At 44.6% G+C, this 20,292-nt stretch overlaps 1 protein-coding gene across 3 annotated transcripts in view; it reads right to left on the bottom strand.

Moving 5' to 3' along the window:
* The window catches only part of lrp2a (low density lipoprotein receptor-related protein 2a), a 43,553-nt gene extending 23,366 nt beyond the window's left edge, over window positions 1-20,187 (bottom strand). The window contains exons 1-32 of one of the 3 annotated variants that reach the window (XR_014598104.1): window positions 20,011-20,187; window positions 14,923-15,030; window positions 14,459-14,581; window positions 13,595-13,720; window positions 13,066-13,173; window positions 12,821-12,934; window positions 12,584-12,700; window positions 11,875-12,018; window positions 11,664-11,783; window positions 11,079-11,207; window positions 10,426-10,595; window positions 8,920-9,143; window positions 8,378-8,584; window positions 8,097-8,299; window positions 7,837-7,977; window positions 7,397-7,600; window positions 6,625-6,817; window positions 5,987-6,112; window positions 5,713-5,843; window positions 5,371-5,508; window positions 5,004-5,285; window positions 4,642-4,881; window positions 4,253-4,372; window positions 3,698-3,814; window positions 3,224-3,604; window positions 2,884-2,898; window positions 2,313-2,561; window positions 1,514-1,725; window positions 1,243-1,427; window positions 936-1,164; window positions 619-796; window positions 297-425 (exon numbers count right to left, since the gene is read on the bottom strand). Coding sequence is in view for 2 of the 3 variants with exons in the window: in XM_084023554.1 (XP_083879680.1) it covers window positions 297-425; window positions 619-796; window positions 936-1,164; window positions 1,243-1,427; window positions 1,514-1,725; window positions 2,313-2,561; window positions 2,884-2,898; window positions 3,224-3,604; window positions 3,698-3,814; window positions 4,253-4,372; window positions 4,642-4,881; window positions 5,004-5,285; window positions 5,371-5,508; window positions 5,713-5,843; window positions 5,987-6,112; window positions 6,625-6,817; window positions 7,397-7,600; window positions 7,837-7,977; window positions 8,097-8,299; window positions 8,378-8,584; window positions 8,920-9,143; window positions 10,426-10,595; window positions 11,079-11,207; window positions 11,664-11,783; window positions 11,875-12,018; window positions 12,584-12,700; window positions 12,821-12,934; window positions 13,066-13,173; window positions 13,595-13,720; window positions 14,459-14,581; window positions 14,923-15,030; window positions 20,011-20,080 (5,233 nt within the window). In the remaining variant the exon portion in view is untranslated. The remainder of the gene's footprint in view (window positions 1-296; window positions 426-618; window positions 797-935; window positions 1,165-1,242; window positions 1,428-1,513; window positions 1,726-2,312; window positions 2,562-2,883; window positions 2,899-3,223; window positions 3,605-3,697; window positions 3,815-4,252; window positions 4,373-4,641; window positions 4,882-5,003; window positions 5,286-5,370; window positions 5,509-5,712; window positions 5,844-5,986; window positions 6,113-6,624; window positions 6,818-7,396; window positions 7,601-7,836; window positions 7,978-8,096; window positions 8,300-8,377; window positions 8,585-8,919; window positions 9,144-10,425; window positions 10,596-11,078; window positions 11,208-11,663; window positions 11,784-11,874; window positions 12,019-12,583; window positions 12,701-12,820; window positions 12,935-13,065; window positions 13,174-13,594; window positions 13,721-14,458; window positions 14,582-14,922; window positions 15,031-20,010) is intronic. The other 2 variants (XM_084023554.1, XM_084023555.1) reach the window with 2 other exon arrangements.
* Between the last annotated feature and the right edge of the window lie 105 nt (window positions 20,188-20,292).

Raw genomic sequence — 20,292 nt, forward strand, 5'->3', positions numbered from 1 at the left:
TTGACCTAAAGGGGGACTCATCGGACTTAGAATTAAAAAAAAACCTTGTCTCCTGAAGACCTTGAAAGACATTGCTTATATGATTCTTAACATTTATGACTGGAGAGTCTAAATGGAAGCCTGTTGACGAGGACCTGCATCGATACGTGACACAAATGAAGCATGCGAACCTCGTCGTTTCCACGACAACAGCTGAGACGAAATACTTGTAACTTATCGACTGCAGCATCTGACCCAACTTCCTTTTTCATCAAACTGAGTGGTGAGTGTTTTCCTCCATTTGGCAGGGTGCATACCTTTGGTGCAGGTGATCTGGTCCGCTGCCAGAGTCCAGCCCGAGGGGCAGGCACACGAGTAGAAGCTCGGTCCCACAGCAGAGAGCAGACAGATATGAGTGCAGGGACTCCTCAAGCAGTAGTTTTCTCCTGAGAATCGCCAACACAAACACATGCATATGCACAAAGAGCCAATGGAGTGATCTTGGCATGATTATTACCTCAATGTTTTAAGAAACTGCTTAAAAAACATGCTTGAATATTGGCATCATTATCAGTGTACAAGAAATACGAAGCCTTTTCAGGGTCAGCTAATACGTGACGTAGCTAATCGTTGGCGTACCTGCCGGCTGCCTGGCTGGGTGTACTGCCACCAGACCCAATGGCCGAGGGAGGTTGTAAAGCATCACTGTCTGGTTCTCCCCGTGCCACTTATGGGCTCGCATCACGCGGTTGATGTATCTGTCGGTCCAATACACAAAATCCTCAAAAATGGTAATTGCGTGGGGATGTTGTAGTACCTTTTCACAGAGAGTAGCAAAAGAAAAAAAAAAAGTGTCTCACACATGCTATTCAAAAGGGAAAATTTAAATGTGCTCTGTTCACTTCAATGAATCGACACAAATCAGATCTCTGGAGATCCACTCCTCACACACTCACCAGGTCACTGGCTATTACTTGCTTCCTGTTGTTGCCGCTATAATCACAGTAGTCGATGAAATCCAAGTAGGCATCGGCAAAGTACAGCATATTGTTTGGGTAGTCTATGGTTAGACCGTTGGGCCAGTACAGCTTTTTGTTTATGATAATAGTCCTCAATTTCCCGTCCATGCTGGCCCTCTCGATGCGGGGGTTCCTCCCCCAGTCGGTCCAGAACATCAGGTGAGCGCTGCAAAGACAAAGGTCCTCTAAAAACTGACAAGCAGAGAGACCAGAACATGGATTACATTCCAGGTGCGACACTGACCTGTCCCTCGGGTCCAGCACCAGGGCTCGGGGGTTGGTGACATTTTCACTGAGTAACACAGTGCGGTGGGTGCCATCCAGTTTAGACACTTCGATAGTTTCCAAGACGTAGTCAGTCCAGTACAGGTTCCTGCCCACCCAGTCCACAGCAATGCTCTCGGTTACCGTCACTCCACTGTCAAAAATCTGTCCACCAGACACTCATTCTTAGTTAAATATGTTTACCAATTTAAAAAAAAAAAAGGAAACTACATGTAACTAAACCAACTCACCACAGTTCTGTCGCTGCCATTTATGTTGGCGCTCCAGATCTGGTCTTGGCTTGCGTCGGACCAGTACACCCGGTCGGTGGCCGAGTCAAAATCTAGGGCAATGATGTTGCGTCCGTCTCGAACCAGAGCGCGAACCACGTTGGGCTGAGTGGTTATGACGTCTTGCACGATCAGATTTCGACTCGCCACCAGCAAGAACGCCTGACGGGAATCTGTGGACACGTCAAATCTCCGTTACCTATTTTTCATGTCCATTCTCATGCTAATCAGATCACTTATTATGCCTTTTGCACGTCAACGACAGGCCCCGTCAATAGACGCTACTCAAATGGCAATCCTCCGGGAATGCACTTTTGTCCAAATAATGACCTATTGTGCTGCGAAGTCTTTCAACAGGTTATCTGAGTGGAAGGGGGAGCTCATGTCAGGCACACTCCCCCCATGAACAGCCCATTGTCAGTGATTATGTCCTAATTACACCAGTGATGGCCAGTGAGTGACACATATGTTATTTGTCTTATCTGCAGGAAATCAGAGGAGCAAGGGGAGACGTGGGAGAAGAAAGATGGTGTATCAGTCTGGCATTCGGGAGGCAGAGCTCCCCCTTTGTCACGGCTTATTCCTGCAGCCAGCGGAGGGAACAGAGATACGTGCTGCAAAGGAGTCATCTCGAAAACCATACGTATGACTGATGATTGGCCAATTTCCTACTTTACTGTATTAGGAAATGATAGGATGTTATGTATAACTCCCAGGGGAGCAATATGTTCCCGTGCACAGAAGGATTATCGCTCCTCACCTGAGGCTTTGCAGGTACGCTGGTCTGCTTCGAGAGTGTAAGCATCCTGGCAGTGGCAGCGGAAAGAGCCTCGCTCATTAAAGCAGTGTTGGCTGCACAGTCCGGGGGGATTACACTCATCTACATCCTCACAGGTTTTGGAGTCATTGCTCAGCTGGTAACCCACAGGGCACGTGCATTGGGCACCGAAAGGTCCTTGGAGACAACCGTGGGTGCAGCCAGCATTGTTGTCAGAGCAGCTCGCCTGATCTGAGTTAAAAAAAGCAGGAAAACACAATTAAGAAACAGTCAACCCAAATAAATTATACAACACAAAATCTACCAAATTATGCAGTTAATATGCTCCAATGATCTACTTCAGTAAGTGTTTTTGGAACTCTAAGCCGGGATTATTTTATGTTAATTTGTAGAAAATTATGGTTGCATTAACCACACACACTCCACTATCTTTGATTAGGATTTTATGACAAATCTCCCTCTATGAAAAGAGTTAATAAAGATACTGTGTTTGTTGAAAATGAATCACAACTGCTTGCAGCGTTTCTACCAATGATTGAGAGATTGTTCCTACCTGGCAAACGCTCGTCTGAAAGTAGTGAGAAAAGGCGAAAAAAAGCAAAATCACAGATCATTTTCAGGTTAATACAGGTCAAATCACACACATGCATGATTTTAACAAACAAACAAAAAAGAATGCAGACAAACATTCAACACAAGATTTTCTGTGAAAATGAAGCCATTGTTTGAAAGAAAAATAAAATGTCAAATTAAACTGAATGAATAGAGAGTCCGTTTCTTGTTTTTCATGTCATGTGAAAAATGAATTGAATTTGAGGAAGCAGGCAAACTTAATAAAACAAGTATTTCTGAAAGACAAAGTGTTCCAGACAGAAGGCATAAATCAGACTTACTGCAGAGAGGAGACTCGTCAGCGCCGTTGGGACAGTCGGGAGTGTCGTCGCACACCGTGGTGAGGTTGATGCACAAAAGGTGGCCCGGGCACTGCCACTGCCAGCTCGGGCATCTGAACGGCGGCGTGGGGCAGTCTCTCTCGTCGCTCATGTCCCTGCAGTCGTTGTCCCCGTCGCAGATCCAGCTGGGTAGCACACAGTTACCGTTGTCACAGCGGAAGAGCGTGGAGGGGCAGGTGCGAGGCAGGCAGGCGTGGTGCTCGTCGCTGCCGTCCTCACAGTCGGGGTGACCGTCACACTCCCAGGTGGACGGCACACAGCTGCCGTCGGACTGACACTGGAACTCACTCTCATGGTGGCACATTCCCGGGGGCCTGGTAGCTGAGGGAACGCCGCAAACAGACACAAAATTAAACATTTCAATAAGTTAGCAACCTAATACTTCAGTAATAAAGGCACTATTTAACTACTTACGACAGCCTTGTTCATCGGACTGATCGCTGCAATCGAAGACTCCATCGCACCGGTAGTAGGAGTTGATACACTGGTGACCGTTGGAGCACTTGAACTCATACACTGTGCAGTTGTAGACTGAAAAAAAAAAAAAAAAAATCCAGTTGACTATGTTAAACCTGATGTTCAATATTTCTGTATGTACGCTGAGCTCACATGTTGTGCAACTCAAGTAATGAGATCAATAAACTAAGAGGCTTAAGCAAATGCTTGTTGAATTTTAGAGCGTTCAATTGACCTCCAGCATGTTTTAGGTCATACAAACAGGGCGTTGCCAAATGAATGCATGAAGGAATGAATTCTTTACTGGAAGATAAAACTCACAGCTCATAAAAATCTCAAAGTGAGAAGCTGGGTTGAAGCGATTTAGGCCCTAAGAGAGTCTACACGGTCATGAGACCTGATGCAAATAGATCTGGGTACAAGCAGAATTCAATTAAATAGATTGTATCGCACTCTGTTATGAGAGAGCACCACATGAGACCTCTGAAAACTGTAATCCAGAAAGATACTCACTGCATCCCTGCTCGTCTGCCCCGTCCACACAGTCCTGGTCCCCGTCACAGACGAAGTTGGGATCTATGCAGCGGTGGTCTGGACACTGGAACTGTCCTGGGTAGCATGTGCTTGTCAGATCTGTCAACACAAATCAATAGACAACGGTATGAGACATTTAAACTATATATATACACTTGTGAAAAGTGAGTTATGTTTTTATAATTAAGGCTATATGTGTAGGTTACTTTATCCCTTTTTTTATTTTCAAAAGGCATTCAATTTCATGTTTTCTACCATATTTGCTTTAGTTTGCTTCCTGAAATAAAGACCTGCCACTCTAATGAATTCATGCACTATAATGAACAATACAAATCTATAATTATACACTATATAAAAGGGATACTCACGGCAGTCAGCTTCATCTGAACCGTCTCCACAGTCGTTATCGGTGTCACAGCGCCAGGTGTGTGGGATGCAGCGGTGGTTGTCGCAGGTGAACTGATTCGCGCGGCAAGTCCCGGGAATCCGCGTGGGGCAGTTTTGCTCATCGCTGTTGTCTAAACAGTCATTGTGCCCATCGCAGCGCCATCTTGCAGGCACGCAGTGCTTATTGGCACACGTGAATGCAATAGGAGAGCAAGTGGCGTCTGAAAAAAACAAAACGATGAGCTTCAACAAAACAGTATTAAAGTGATTTTTTTTGATAGGCATGAAACTGTTTTCATTCAAGTCAGAGTCGGGCGGGTATTAAAGACAACAAAAGCATTACTGTTGATTCCACAGCTGACTTCGTCACTGTTGTCATGGCAGTCGTCAACACCGTCGCATCGGTAGCTGTTTGGGACACATTTGCCATTGTCACAGGAGAAGGAGTTGGCTCCGCACTGCAGCGTGGGGGGCTCGCTGGAAGGGTCTTCCACACACGTCTGCTGGTTGGGCAACAGCTTCATGCCGTACGGACAGCCACACACCCTCCCTGCGGCCGGGGCTGGGAAGCAGAAGTGGCTGCAGTCTCCGTTAGGGTTCGTCTGCCTGTTGCAGAAGTTGGAGCCTGAGGAGGAGTACCGGAGCGTGATTACCAGGAATGTCACGGACAGGTTTGAGCCTCAGCTACACAAGTGGATAAAGATACTGACCGATCTGAGAGTTGGAGTTGAAAGACTTGACATGCACGATGTGGCTGATTCCTCGTCTTAAAATGACCATCTCCCCACCATCGGTCTTGCGCACACGTACAATGCCACCCAGGCGCCAGTCAGTGAAATATGCATAGTCTTCAAGGGACAGGAGCAACAGAGCAAAACCACAATTTATCTGTCATCGCCTGCTGGGAACACTAATCGCTCTTTTGACATCGTCAAAGCAGGAATGGCAAACAAAGTCAATGCCAGTTGAATTAACTCTTTATATGAATACAAATACACAATCCTGTTCTAGTACTTCATGGGTAACTTCATGTTTATACCAGGACTTATTACCTTCAAAAATGGTGAGACCAAATGGGTGGGAGATCTGGGCTATGCGGTCCAAAGACATCCTGTTCTGTCCATCAAAAGTGCTGTGCTCAATTTTGTCAAAGAAGGCGTCCACCCAATACAGACGCATCGAGCTGGGGGGGAGGTCAAAGCAGAGAGGAAGAGTTTCAAATATGTCGCAAAAACATCACCATAGCAGCCATAATTGACAGATAGAGAGGTGTATTGTGGGACTGTTCGTTTAGCCACGCCATCGGCTACAGGATGTTTGACTCACCCCCAGTCAATAGCGAGGCCATTTGGCCAGCCAAGAGTCGTGTTGACAATAGGCAGGGCATGTGACCCATCACCCCAAGCCCTCATAATCTTCGCTGGCCGGTACCAGTCAGTCCAAAAAATATATCTATCCAAGGGAAAATAAACAACAAGCATCAACGTCATATTTCAATCAAAGAAATGTACCTCCTTTGAATACTTTAGAAATATCTCTTGTTGGCTACACCTAGGTGACAAAAAAACAATTAATTTAGATTTGATCTTGGATACCTCCACATTATAGAGCTTTTCCTCTCTAAGCCGACTTCTTATTGTTCCCTATAATACTTCCCTTCACGCTGAACTAATCTGAGCTGTTGGACCCAGAGGCCTTATGACTTTGAAGTTACTGGAAATAAGGTTGTTCTAAATGGGGATTCCTTATATCGAGTGGAGGGCATCTTTTTTTTTTCTTTCTTTTTAAGGTACCAGACATGCTGACATGGTTTTGCAGAAATGTCCCTATTCCTGTCTATAGTCTGAATCCCAGTGAACGCCTACAAATCATAAATTAAAATTCAGAGTATTATAGAGAATATACCAATATTTGAACAATATTCACAAAAATACTGTGAATTCTCTGGTCTTGTATTGATTTACCCAAGGGGAGGATGCACCACGATGGCCCGGGGGTTGTTGAGGTTCTGTACGATGGCTCTTCTGGACTTATCCGCTAGCTTCATGACAGATATGCTCCTGAATCGCGGGTCAGTCCAGTAGAGGTTTTTTGAAATCCAGTCGTAAGCCAGGTCCTCCACTCCATCCACTCTGTTGGCTGCCAGCACCTCCCTGCCTGCGCAGATCAAAGCAGTCAGACCACCGTTTACCCCCGAGATGAAAGAGGAACACATTTAGATAAATAGGCTGTCAGCTTGCATTTTCCCCGTGTGGACCGGACAGAAAAAACGAGAGCAGCTCTAAAAACAACAGCACTGATCAGAGCAGTGCTGTTTCTTTTTTTTATGTGTGTGGTGTGTGACTGCTGGTGGACATTAGCGACTACTTTCCACAACTTAGGTGATAGATTTCATATGAAATATCAAAACTTCTAATTTTCAAGTCTTTAGCTGGAGAGGTAAGTTCATTACATGATCCATTTCCACTGTCTATACTCCTGTCCACTCCCTCCCCAATAGTACCAGTCGGCCCCATCAGGCACTCCCTTAACTCCCTGTATAAGCCTGGCTGAATCACATGGTAGGGCTCTTTGAAAGGAAAGAAATGATCCAATGATGTAAGCAGAGAGAAAACACTGAAACCGTATTGGCTGCTGATGGTATTTCATAATAGACTCAGTTTCTGTGGATGTGTACAGGCTATTCTGAACCATTCAGCTACAGTAAACAACAAGAGTAAACAACAAGATGCTCACCAGTCCCATCCACTTTCTGTCTATATATAATATCTTTGATCGTGTCTGAGAAGAAGATGGTATCGTCTTCGGCGCTAAAATCCACCCCGACAAAGAAGGAAGGCGCTCCAGTGACGGGCAGGATGATGTCTTCCTGAGTCGAGAGGTTAAAGGGGATCCCTCTCACAGCCAGCTGGCTGGAGAACAGCAGAAACTGCCTCACAGCTGAAGACGGGAAAGGAGAGGACCGTGTCAAACGAGATAGTTATTCACGCTGAAGATATTGAGCCTCGCGAAAAACATCACGACACAAAAGAAAAGCGCTGAAGGAGATGAAACCACTGCGGTGTGGCCGTTACATCTTTAGGGTGTTAAGTATAATTTTACACTTTAAAAGGAAACAAACTAATATCTGTTCAAGGAGCAAATCACTTCAGTTACAAGAGAAATGTTTCTCTTACCGTAACATCGCATGCCATCAGCATGCAGGTCGAAGCCCAGGCGACACTTGCAGCGGTAACCCAGTCCTCCATTGTCACTCCTGTGACTCAGCACACAGATGTGCTCGCATCCCCCCCGGTTTACACCGCAAGGGTTTGGCACTGGAGACAAAAAAAAAATCATGAATTCGATGAAATTACCAAATACCGATTTATGGCAGAAAATCTGTGTAAAATGAGATTATGCTTGGAAGAAGAAACGTCTCAGTGAGGTTTCTTACCTTGTGGCTGTTTCAGCTGATGTATCACCACTACTCCGTATGGCGGCTGAGATGTGCCGTAAACAACCTGAGGATCTCTGTCGGTGAACTTGTTGGCTTTCATCACGGCCATCTTGGTCCAGTCCGTGAAGTAGACGTTGTGCTCAAACAGACTGATGCCGAACGGGTGCGGAACCGCGGCACCACCGTGCACCACCGTTTTCCTATCGAGACATTGCATTCATTAGAATATAAATGTCTTGTTGTTTACACCACAGACGTTTTTTTGTTGACACATTTACCTATGGAGGCCGTCATATGTTACAGTTTCGATGTAGTCGTAGCGACTGTCGACCCAGTAGATGCGCTTGGCCTCGATGTCTAGCGTGACACCAGCCGGCCAGCCCAGTTTACTCCTGACGATCCCATAACGGTTGGTGCCGTCCATGAAGGCCCGCTCCAGGCCCGGCTCGCCATTCGCCGCCTCCCAATCGGAGAAGAACATATACCTGTGAAAGGAGGTTCAATGTTTAATCCGCCAGGAGACTTGTCTAAAGTAAATGTCGCATCCCCAGGTGGGTGGCTGTGCATTAATTTACGATAAGCAATTTATCTGCAGCCACCTGGCTCTCCTCCCCCTCCCCCTTGAACTATACTATTGGATTACAATGAGGGTCATCACTTACATTGCTCCTCACTAATCCACCCAGGGCAATCTGCTAATCTCACACACACACACACACACCCTCATTCTTCCACGCCAATGGAGCACGACAGATACTGTATGCGGGGTTTTGGGAATGCGTCGACAGATGAGTGGATGGAAACTGGGAGATGCGCTTACCCGACGGTGGGGTCCACCGCCAGTCCTCTAGGGTTTCCCAGGTTCTCGGCGATGAGCGTGACCCGGTTGCTTCCATCGAAGTCCACCATGTCGATCCTGTTGACGCTGGCCTCCACCACATACAGTTTATTGTTCACCCAGTCCACCGCCAAGTTCTCGGGGTAGTCAACCGAGACATTTAAAACCACCTGCACGTTGGAGCCGTTCATATCCGCAGAAAACACCTGTACACAAAAGACCATTGTTGTCAGGAAATCAGCTCGTAGGTGGTCACTACTTCCAGACATCGAGGGGGAGATAATTAAAGATGAGTTCACATTTTTTCAAGTGTATCTTAATACAACACTCACATGCCTGTAGGTACATTGAAAGTGCTATTATCTCCTCTTTATAGGAGAATCATGTGATCGCTCACGTGTGTGCGTGAGTGAGAGAGCATCTTTGTGTCTGTCCACGGCTAATCTTGCTTTCTGCTGCGGCGAACTCCAAAATAGTTTTGTTCCTTCACATAAAGTGAGCGTTTGTTGTTGACAGATTAAAATAATGTGGCTCTATCGTGGTTTATGGCAGTTATCAACAGCCCAAATGTTAAGTGATTAAAACACATTTAAGGAAGTAGAAAATAGAGAATTATTATTTTAAGAAGTAAAAAAATAGGAAGTAGAAAAATAGAGAATTATTATTTGTTTACTTCTCTTATTAAATTTCTATGAAGCGTGAAATGTTTTTTGATCAGGCCACTCTACTGTTGATATTATGATGGCACTACTTCCTCAGAGTGGAAGCCTTGGCACCATGCAGCTGGTTAGGGGGGTATTGCTCTTTGCAGCTCTGCTTCTTTTGAAACAAGATCCAGGCATCTAAGAAGCAGGATTTTCAACTGACCTGTTTAAAGAGAAACTAAAGATGTGGAAATAGCCTGATAGTTTAACCTTTCTGGTTGCATTCACATGCCCTGTTTGTGCCTTCCCCTGCTTTTAATCTGACATGCTGCCATGGAGGTGGCTGACACACAGAGATGCCCAGTCAGAGATATGTCCTCGCCTTTTCAGCCCAGTGGCTGCAGTTCAAACCACTGAGACTGCCCGGACAAACAGTTTTTTAGCTGGCCAAAGAATCCATATAGATGGACAGTGCCGCTGAAAACAAATACAGCATGATTACTTCAAACAAGATAGAGTTACAAAAATTGCACCCTGGTATGTGAACACCATACCAGCCTATCAGACAGGTTTCAAGATTAGGCTATTTGGATTCCATTCCACATCTACTTCCCTTCATTATGAACCAGCCGCAATGGTGCCAACAGCTATCCCATTATTATAGCATCAACATTGCTGATATTTTACAAGATAACTGAAAGAATTCCATCCGTGCAGCTCCCGTCTACCTCCAGTATCTCCTCAAACAAGAAAGTGGTCTCTTTTACCCTCGCATTACAACATTTCATCAGGGCAATACTCTCCTACATGTAGATACATGAACATGAATGTGGAAATTGAATACCTTATTCTGAATGGTATCTGTCCAGAATATCTTCTGGAGATTATAATGGTAGTCCACTCCCACTGCAGCCCCTCTGTTCTGTGACTGGACCAAAGTGCGCAGACTGTTGCCGTGGACGTCACCTATTAGCAGGTCTCTGCCATTAGAAAACATCAAGGAAGGGACTCCAGCTGCGGTACAACAAGTTACAAACAAAGTGTTAAAAACACAAAGCATGAAGAAGTCATTTAAAAATATTCAGGTTAGAAGAAGGGCCTGATTTTGTATTTAAGCCAAAATGTATTTTGTAGGATGCATGCTTAACTTAAACATCAGTGGAAATGTACAGAATGCAGCACATTGCTTGACTGACTCGGACTACTGGAGGTAGAATACTTTCTAGCCACTGTCCTTACACACTCAGTGGAGCTCGAGGCAGAGAGGTCAGCCTCTCAGTCAACACTCTTTCTGTGCTCCACAAAGGCAAGAGACTCACTAAAACAACATTCGGCACGCAACAATGCACCAGAAAGAAGTGCAGACGCTCCGTAAAGCAGCCACAGTGGTTGGCAAACAGGAAACTATGCTAATGGGCCTCGTTTTAGGATGCATCATTCACACGTTCAAAATCTGAACATAGAGCATGTGAGGGAAAGAGAGGAAGTGACACTCACACGAGGCTTCGGCTCTGCAGTATCTGTGCTGCTCCAGGACGTAGCCCTCCCGGCAGCTGCAGCGGTGGGAGCCGACGAGGGACTCGCACAGCTGGTCACACACGCCCCACATCGAACAGTCGTCAAAGTCTTCAGCGTCAAAAATGGCAGCAGATGACAATTAATCACCGATTGGTTTTGTTTGAGTTAACAGCATAAAGGTGGAATGAGGTGCGAATCAACCAAACTTTCTTATATTTAAATGAACGTATAAAGGTGCACTGTTTCATAAAATTAAATTCATTGACGAAAAGTGATTTGCTGAAGAAGGGGTAGGATTAAATAAGTTTAAACGTCTTCCTACTGCTTTTCAGACATGACAATAATTATAATGGTATATGTTTTGAAGTTTGCTTTAAATTTTGTTTGACTTAATGATTTAGTTTATTCAACTTTGTTTTTCACGTCTGAAATACATTTTCATTCATTCAACTGAACCAAAGCAGTTGCCTTCTATTACATGGAACAGCATTGAAAACCTATTATGTGAAAGAATCTCAATCTTTGGGCGAGGACGGTGCAATGGAGTTAATGAAGGACATTTACCGATACATGAGCGACTATCGTTGCTGTTGACGATGTAACCAGAAGGACAGGAGCAGGTCCCTCCGTCAGGGGAAACATGACACCGATACTCACAGCTCAGGGAGGCACATCTCCAGATAGCTGTGAAATACAGAAACCACATCCGGGAATAAACACAGTTTCTGTGATATCAGACGTCCTCGTGTATTTGACAAGTTGTGGTTGTACTAACTGCAGTTGCGCCCGGCAGTGGTGTTTGTTTCATCCTCGCCCTCGGGACAGTGTGCTGTCCCATCACACAGCTGATCCATGGGGATACACAGGCCAGAGGAGGGACAGGGCCATTCTCCCGGGTAACACTCCCGCCGCACATTATCTGCAGACAAATCACATATTGTACACATAGAAAAAGGGGAAAAAAACACACTGAACAGCAGAAAACAGAAGAGCTGAGAGTTTCCCCTAATATTAGACTGTTGAGAATTAAAATATAATAGGTATGGGAGGTATAGGCTTTGTCTCCACAGGAATGGACGGCTGATCTTGAGGGAAATTGTGACCGGGACTTTTATTGTCGGGGGGGGATTGACTGTCACTTTAAATCGGCGGAGGGGAGTGAAGCTTTGTGGGGGTCACATGGGGGCTCAGAGGGCTTCTGCAGCCCATCCTCTAAAAACACACACTCTTCACAGCCGTGTGGAGGAATTCTAAAGCCCTTTGGGGGGGCTGCGTGATCTTGTGCCACAAAGAGGCATTTGAATAACACACTTAAAGGAGCACAGGCATAGCATCTTGCTAGCCCGGACAAACCATGGAGACTGGGGATGAATCAGGTTCACACAGAGAGCTGGAGCTGTTACACATTCTAGCGTTTCTTCAACCAGCCAAATGTCTTAACGTTTCTGCCAAAATGACCCAAGATTTAGGGGTTTTATCCATACCACAGCCCTTTTCATCTGCATTGTCCTCACAGTCGTCCTCTCCGTCACAAACCCAGACTTGGTGGATGCAGCGTCCGCTGGGGCAGGTGAAGTAGTTCCCCTTGCATGTAGGATATGCTGCGGGGGATCATATAAATACACAGAAAAGATTAGAGACCAAGTACATCTGACTGGGTGCAGTTAAGAGTCATAAAACAGACACATTTAAAGGAGGGTGGGAAGACAAAGGCTCCGTACTGCAGTTTAGCTCGTCACTCCGGTCTCCACAGTCATCGTCGTGGTCACAGACGTAGCGTTGAGGGATGCACACACCGTTATGACACTGGAACAGGCCCATATTACAGTGCTGTGCTAAAGAAAACACAACAGAAAAAGACAAAAGAAGACCTATTTGGTGATGATGTCATGGTTTATTTCTAGGTTGCACTTTGGCTTCCATGTGAACAGTTTATCACACAAAAAAAAAAGACTTGGCTTCTTACTGCAATTTGCCTCATCAGAGCCGTCACGGCAGTCAAGCACCCGGTCACATCTCTGTGTCCGGTTGTAGCAGGCCCCGTTAGCACACCTCAGCTCTGCACACTCGGGATCTGAGAGATTAAATCATCATCAGCATTGCCGTCGCCATGCATTCAAAATCAGCCTGACAACTGTGTCCTTTTAAGCTCTTAAAACGTGAAAAAAGCTCGGTGAAAGGGGGAGGATAAGAGAGGAGAATTTAACGCCACCACCATAACGACAGCAGTCGCCACAGCATTCTTCATGCAATTGTGAGATTACCACAGTGTGTAGTGCTGTGGGTCTACCATGTCGGCACAATAATAGCATAGCAGCTGAACTTCAGCTTGACTAATCCACCGAGGAATCTGCAATCAACCTCTGACAACAAGAAGCATATTGTGGCCCATTCTGTCAGTCAGCGAGCCTCGTAATCTTAACAAATTGATTAAAATGCCACAGGAGACTGAAACAAAAAAACAAAAAAGGGAAACCACCACGAAGAAGACTTACAGCTCCTACTGCAGTCCCTCTCATCGGACCCATCTGAGCAGTCCGACAGATGGTCACACCGGTATTCTCCTGGGATGCATGCACCATTACTACAGCTGAACTGCCCGCTGGTGCACGTCCTTCCAGCTGGGGACGGATTGGAGAATGACAGACAATGGTTTTATTCACACAGTTCCTGTATGCACTTTTATCTTCTTGTACTTCTTGTACAGGTGAACTTAATTTGACCTTCTCTAAACTTTTGAATGCACATGTCCAACTGTACAATGTTTCAGTACTTTTTGCACAACTTGCTGTTTTCATAACAGGTGTTTGATCCTTGAATCCACCAGTCAATGTCCTGGTTCAATTAGAATTGGTATTTAAACAGTCCTCCTCATCACGCTGTTCACATTTTGGCATCATGACACCAAGACGACACCTAACGAGTGATTGGTACCTCGCCATTGTGAGGCTTGTTGTCAGAGAGTAGTGGCCACTGAGCTTACAGTGTCACAGAGTGTCATCAGCAGGTTGCAACAGAGACACAGAGAGACTGGAGGAGTCTCAGAAAGGCAGAGAATTGGTCATCCTTTGGCCACATGATAAGTTACTGAGACATTGACATGTTTTGTTGGTGTATACCCACCACTGTTGCTGGCTTTTGTTTCAATAAATTGTTTGAGATGATGAAATCACCATTGCATGCTTTTACCTAAATGCCCTACTTTCATGATATAATATTACTGTCACGTGAACTCTTTACATTTTCCATAACTTTCCCCCGAAAGCCAAATATCCCTCACTTTTTGTGAGTAGTGTATAACTTAACTTAACTCTTTCTAAGCATGTCTAAGCTTTGCTATTAATGTGAAATGTACTTACGGCAGTGCTGCCTCTCATCTGAGCCGTCCTCACAGTCCTCCTCATCATCACACACCCACACACCCGGGACACACTCGCCGTCACTCAAACACTGGAAATGACCCTCATCACATGTTACCTGGGCTGAGGGAACACACACACACACAGAGCATTACAACAGTTGACTGTAATCCAGTAGTGGAAAACGAGTGTTTACTATGTGCTTCTGCTCCACTAATCTTTGCAGATTAAGATACCAAAGAATGAATCTTTAAATGCAGACATATGCACAGTCATAGATTAAAAGAGGAGTACTGTTACGTTACTTTTAAGTATTATTTTGCTGATTATCCTTGTGGTGGAACTTTAATTAGTATTTCTTCCACCACTGCTGTGATTCAGGTTGGCCCAGCAAGCATTACTTAAACATACTAGACATCCCAGCCCTCTCCACCCTCCGACTGTGTAATATGAGAGCAACTCACGGCAGTCGTATTCGTCAGAGTCATCTTCACAGTTGGATATGCCGTCACAGTGCCAGTCGCCTGGTATACAGCGACCCGTCGCACAGCGGAACTGCCCCAACTCGCATCCTGAACACAATTCACATTTTACATTAGACCTTGATTCCAAGCAGTTTCTTTCCTTTCTATTATAACTTTTTTTCTAGTTATCCATTAATGATTTTGCCATTTTAATGCATTATTATATTATGACTCTCACGATAACTATTTTACAATTCCTATTAATTTATGTGATGTTGCCTTTTTTAACTGAATTTGTATTCATTTTATTGATCTATATTTTATTGTCTTTTTACCTTATCTTACCAACTCTACATATAGTTTGCTCTGTTGATGTGTATATACTGTATGTTTGTGTGTATGGACCAATATGTGAGTATTGTTTTGATCCGTCAAAAGCACTGTCAAGCTGTTTTTATTACTGGCATCATTATTTGATTTTGTTCAAAATGTGTCATAAAGTCCATCCTGGGTCTTTGAAGCAAAAGATAAACCTATAAAAATGATGGTCACAAACGTGATAGTCGTTAAATTCTTAAATACTGTTTATTATATATTTTAAAAAACGTGGAGTTGATGGAGCAGGCTGTTAACAGCACTGCCAAGCCTTGGAGACAAGCGTGCCAGCCATCAGCCTGACAAGTTACACAATCTTCACTGCAGTCATCCCGAGCCTCCTTTTGATGTTCACGCTGAGTGGCATCTGTAGAGATAAGGCACCGGCACTCTACCTTCCCTGACGTTTTCCAGGGGAGATTGATTCAGGCAGCATAGTTCAGTGGCAGAGCTCTCCGTCAGACCCGTGCAATTCTGATTGTCTCCCTGACAGCCTGATTTATGGCCGCACGCCGTTGCTGTCCGGGTCTGAGATGTAATTGGGATAAATAGTGGTACTGGGTGGTACCGCAACCCAAATTCTTTGTGAGAAGAGCTGCGAGGTGGTGATGGGTGGTGCTCGCTTAGGGGTTGGTGGTCTATCTCTGCCCTGTCTTATCCAGCATTTTGGAAATTCTTCCCTCGTAGTTTTAATCAAATCTTCCTACATTTGCGAAGATATTTGTGGTTCTTTATACAAAAACGAAGGCTGCAGTACACAATATCTACACCTCTAAAATGGCTTGAAGTTACTAGTTATAGGGAATTATAGACACATCTTAATGGTTTCCTACAAACCTGCAGCTTATTGGCTCGATAAATGTGGTGTGAATAAGGCGTGGATTGTATTAAGAGTCAGAGGTTTATCATCTCCTTTGTGTAACGTTCTCTTTTAAAGGTGGATCACTTCCACAACAGTTGTGGGGTCACTGCCCGCGTTACTGCTCTAAAGGCCACATACGCTCCAATTGAGAATTCTTGACTCTGATTAATTAGCCAGCGAAACCACCAGACTGCCTCACGACCGACCCAGCAAAACAAGCTGCATGTTTAACTCCTTCAGCAGCTATCCAGGAGGCAAAACCTCTTTTTTTTTTCCTGCTCAGTTTACTAATGATAAAATTGCTCGCAATCTGCTCAAAGGGAGCCTTTGTTTGCGAGGCAGTCACCCCAGAGGTTTCAGCATCATCTATAGCATGGCAGCAGGGTTGCATACAGTATAGCAACAGTTAAAGGGGATGCTGTAATGAAAAAACATGGTGGATTCATTACATTTACGTCTTGAATGTCCAGACAAAGCAATTGTCTGTGCAGGACCACACACTTCTAAAAACAAAAAATTAATTTGTGTTATGAAACGGAACAGATTTATTACAAAATAGCAGAAAATAGTTACACAAAAAATAAAATTGCACCGGAATTCGTGAAAAAATTGTGTATAGCTGCCGTATATTCAGACCCAGGTTGATAACTTAAAACCACATATGCCAAAAGGAGAAACCAATCTGCTGGAGGCTTTCAAATACAGCCAGTGTTTCCTTGACAGTATTACTTCTGGGAAAGGTGACAGATACACTGAAGCTGAACCTTTCAACAGCACTATCTTGTGTGAGGGTTCTTCTTACATTCTGAAAAGAACGTCTTCTTTGTAACTTTTCCTTAATCCTTAAAACGTCTATGTCTTCCTCCAGACAAAGTCGCCATTTCACTATATCAATCAATATTAGGGAAGGTGAAAGCCGGGGCGAACGGGGCAAATCTGCTAATTAGAAGATTTAATCTGCATCTGATGAACAGCCCTTTTGTTATTAGTTGTTTTTGTGTAATTTAATGTTTTCCTTTCCCTTCTCTCTAGCCTTGTCTTTCCTAATTAGCAACTTAAACCCACAGCAGGAGAGAGCACCGCACTATCCATGCAGGAAGATAAGGACGCCCTACTATTGCCCAACAAAGAAGAGTAGTAGAGGAATTTTCATTAGAATGAAGCTCCCCATACGCCTCAAACCCCACTGTGAATTTACAATGGCACAAAAGAGGAGCCAGCAGGGATGCAAACTCATAACTGGAAGTGTCACCCTAAAAAAAAAAAGAAACTACTCAGCAGAAAGGAGACTACAGTACGGTGAAGACAAAGTGGAACATAAGCGCCCCTCTCATGGCCACCCATTAAGAAAACACCTGTCCCACTACCACTAGAACATCCATTCCTTGTCACACGGGGCGCCTGAAAGCTTTCATCAATGCCGTCTTGTTTTTGGCGCGGACCTCCGCTCTCACTGAATGTGTGGAGGAAGAAAAGTGGGAGAAAACTGGCCACTGGCAGCATGAAAACGCTGGACCCGACCACGCTGTCAGAGCGGAGTGCCGCTGCCCATTTCATATGGAAATCAATGCAGCAGAATGCAGTCAATTGCCAAACAAGTGACTTTGGCTCTTGCTGCTACACACAAAACAGTGGAGAACGGAGGGGCTTTGGCACTGGGGAGCAAAAAGGAGGAATAAATAGAGTGTGAATAAAGCCTTGGTTCTGGTTAGAAATGAGGAATACTCTCATACTATTATTTTTGGTACGTGCCTGAACAAGAAGAGCATGAGTGAAAAGAATCATAAATTAAGTTGTCACAATGCAATGAGATGGCCACCGGACAGCTCGTTTCCCCCCTCCACAGTGAGTCACGACTGTTTACTGGAGGATAAAACTCCATCATCGGCGTCTGAAACCTAGACTCAGGGAGCTGCAGGAAAAAGAAAGGATTTGCTCCCCGATTTGTGCCAACTGTTTTCCAACGCAGTGTAACTGTTGCACAAGGATTTAGGCTTCCACACCGGAAAGAAGCCGGCATGTGTGAGGTTTAACGTGCACGTGCAGGCCTTGAAAAGTAACAGAAGACTTTTTTACATTCAGGCTGGACCTAAAAATAGGTTTTATTGCATGAAGACAGATTTCCCTCAAGCCTGACCAAAAATACAAGCACATTAACAAACATGTTTTATTATTATGTTGGATATTTCTAAGACCATTAAAGTGCTTAATGTGCACTTAATCTGTTATTAATCTTTCACTGGCCAATGATTGATGGAGAAAACAACTCAATTCAGTGACAAACATGTCTGGAACAGCAAAAAAAGGGAGAGGATAGTTAACAAACCAGGACCGTGAAATCCCCTCAGACTGTCACATTAGCTATTAGTGCCAGTGTAAGCATTCTCCAGCAGCACACGTCGCCCAAAGGCTGGATAATGTGTCAGAGAAGGTCATGGAAGAAACAATTATCAAACTAAAGGATTTTTGTGGAGGATCAAGAAGAGATTAGAGAAAGTATCCCCTCATAGTAGAACCACATGAATAAAGTGGCACTGTGTGATTAATACATCATCAGAGACCAGGAAGCACTTTAAAACTCAGTTATTAATAAAAGATTTGGTCAAATACAAAACGACTCTGTAAATGTGATTAAAACAGTTGACATCACTGTCTGTTAATCACAACAAATCCAAGCTGATGATCCCCGTGAACACGCTGACAAAAAAAAACCCTCCTGAGAGCCGTTTTTAGTCAAGTCGTCATTATTTACACCTCAGTTGTCATCTGCGAATGTCAGCTACAGAACAAGCAGGCCGACCGGCGGCTGCGATCTCAAAGGAAATGCCAGGTGAATTTTTTAAATGCTGCAGTCTCACTGTCAACAATGTGACGTTGTCTCTTTTTCTCTTACATGGACAGTCTACCTCTTCTGTTTTTGTGGGCCAGTGAGGACATTTTATTATAAACAGAAAGACAGAAAGCTCTTAGAGTTTTTTTTACTTTACTCCTTAGGTAGAAATGGTTCCATTCTGCAGCAGCTGCAGTGTAATTAGTTGCTTGATTCACACTAAGGAGCTTACATACTAAGGGTTGAGCAAAAAGAAAGCAGATTACAATTTGAGCAGCAGGATCTAGCCGGGGCTACAAACACAAGAGACAAAACACGAGACTATCGTGTGTAAAAGAGCAGTGTGTCTGCGTTTTTTTCAGTCCGTCTCCGTCTTAAGATGATTCAAATAGAAAGTTCTTCCTCGAGCCGCGATCCAGTTTGAACAAGTGTGTAAAAAAATCTGCTCCACTGAACGAGATTTGTACGAGTAGCTTTCAGTCTGCACAGATTGTCTGTAAGTCACATGCTCTTTTCTGTTACCTAGCAACAGTAAAGCTCAGGCAAAAGTTCCTCAAGAGAACTTCCAATCTGTCTGAGGGGAGGCTTTGTGCTCAACCTTTAAAGTAATACTATGTGGTATAGCATTCAGCTCCAGAGCCACAACAACATTACCTAGTGGCCACGTCAACAATCCTGGAGGTGGTTGTGTACTTCTATTACAACATTGTCTATTTTAATTAGGCCCATCAAGCATATTCCCATGTGTTTTGAGTTGATTCTGTTTCATACATTATTCTGTGCTAAAACAAAAGACTCAGCAACAATTAAATTGCCCCGCATGGTTACTGGTTTGTTTTGATGAGCAACAAGTGCACTTGTTGCTCATCAAAACAAACCAGTGAATCACTAGCAGCACAACAACTCTCCAGGTCCCCCCCCCCCCCCCCCAATGAATCATTCAGCTGACAGGCCGTGTGAACGAAGTGTGGAGGGATTTAAATGAAGAAAAAAGAAAAAAGGAAAAAAAAAACACACTTACCTTCAATGTGGCACCATGTAACACAGCATATGCAGACGAGAAAGAGTTGATGTAGCGGTGCTCTCCACATTCTGGCTGGTCCGTCCAGCTCCACTGTGCAGATGGAGGAGCTGCAGGGACTGAGGCTGGCTGGGATGCTGTCGCTTTTCTTCGTCTGTCTCTCTTGGCCCGCTAGTTGATGAAAAGGGGCGTGCACAAAGGGCAGGACAGCCGCTCCCCCAAGCCCAGCCAGCCTCGGCCCCTCCGGATAAATCCCTCTGGCCCTGGAATCTGCATAATGCC

The sequence above is a fragment of the Eutrigla gurnardus genome (assembly GCF_963514095.1).
Source record: "Eutrigla gurnardus genome assembly, chromosome: 12".
Taxonomy (NCBI): domain Eukaryota; kingdom Metazoa; phylum Chordata; class Actinopteri; order Perciformes; family Triglidae; genus Eutrigla; species Eutrigla gurnardus.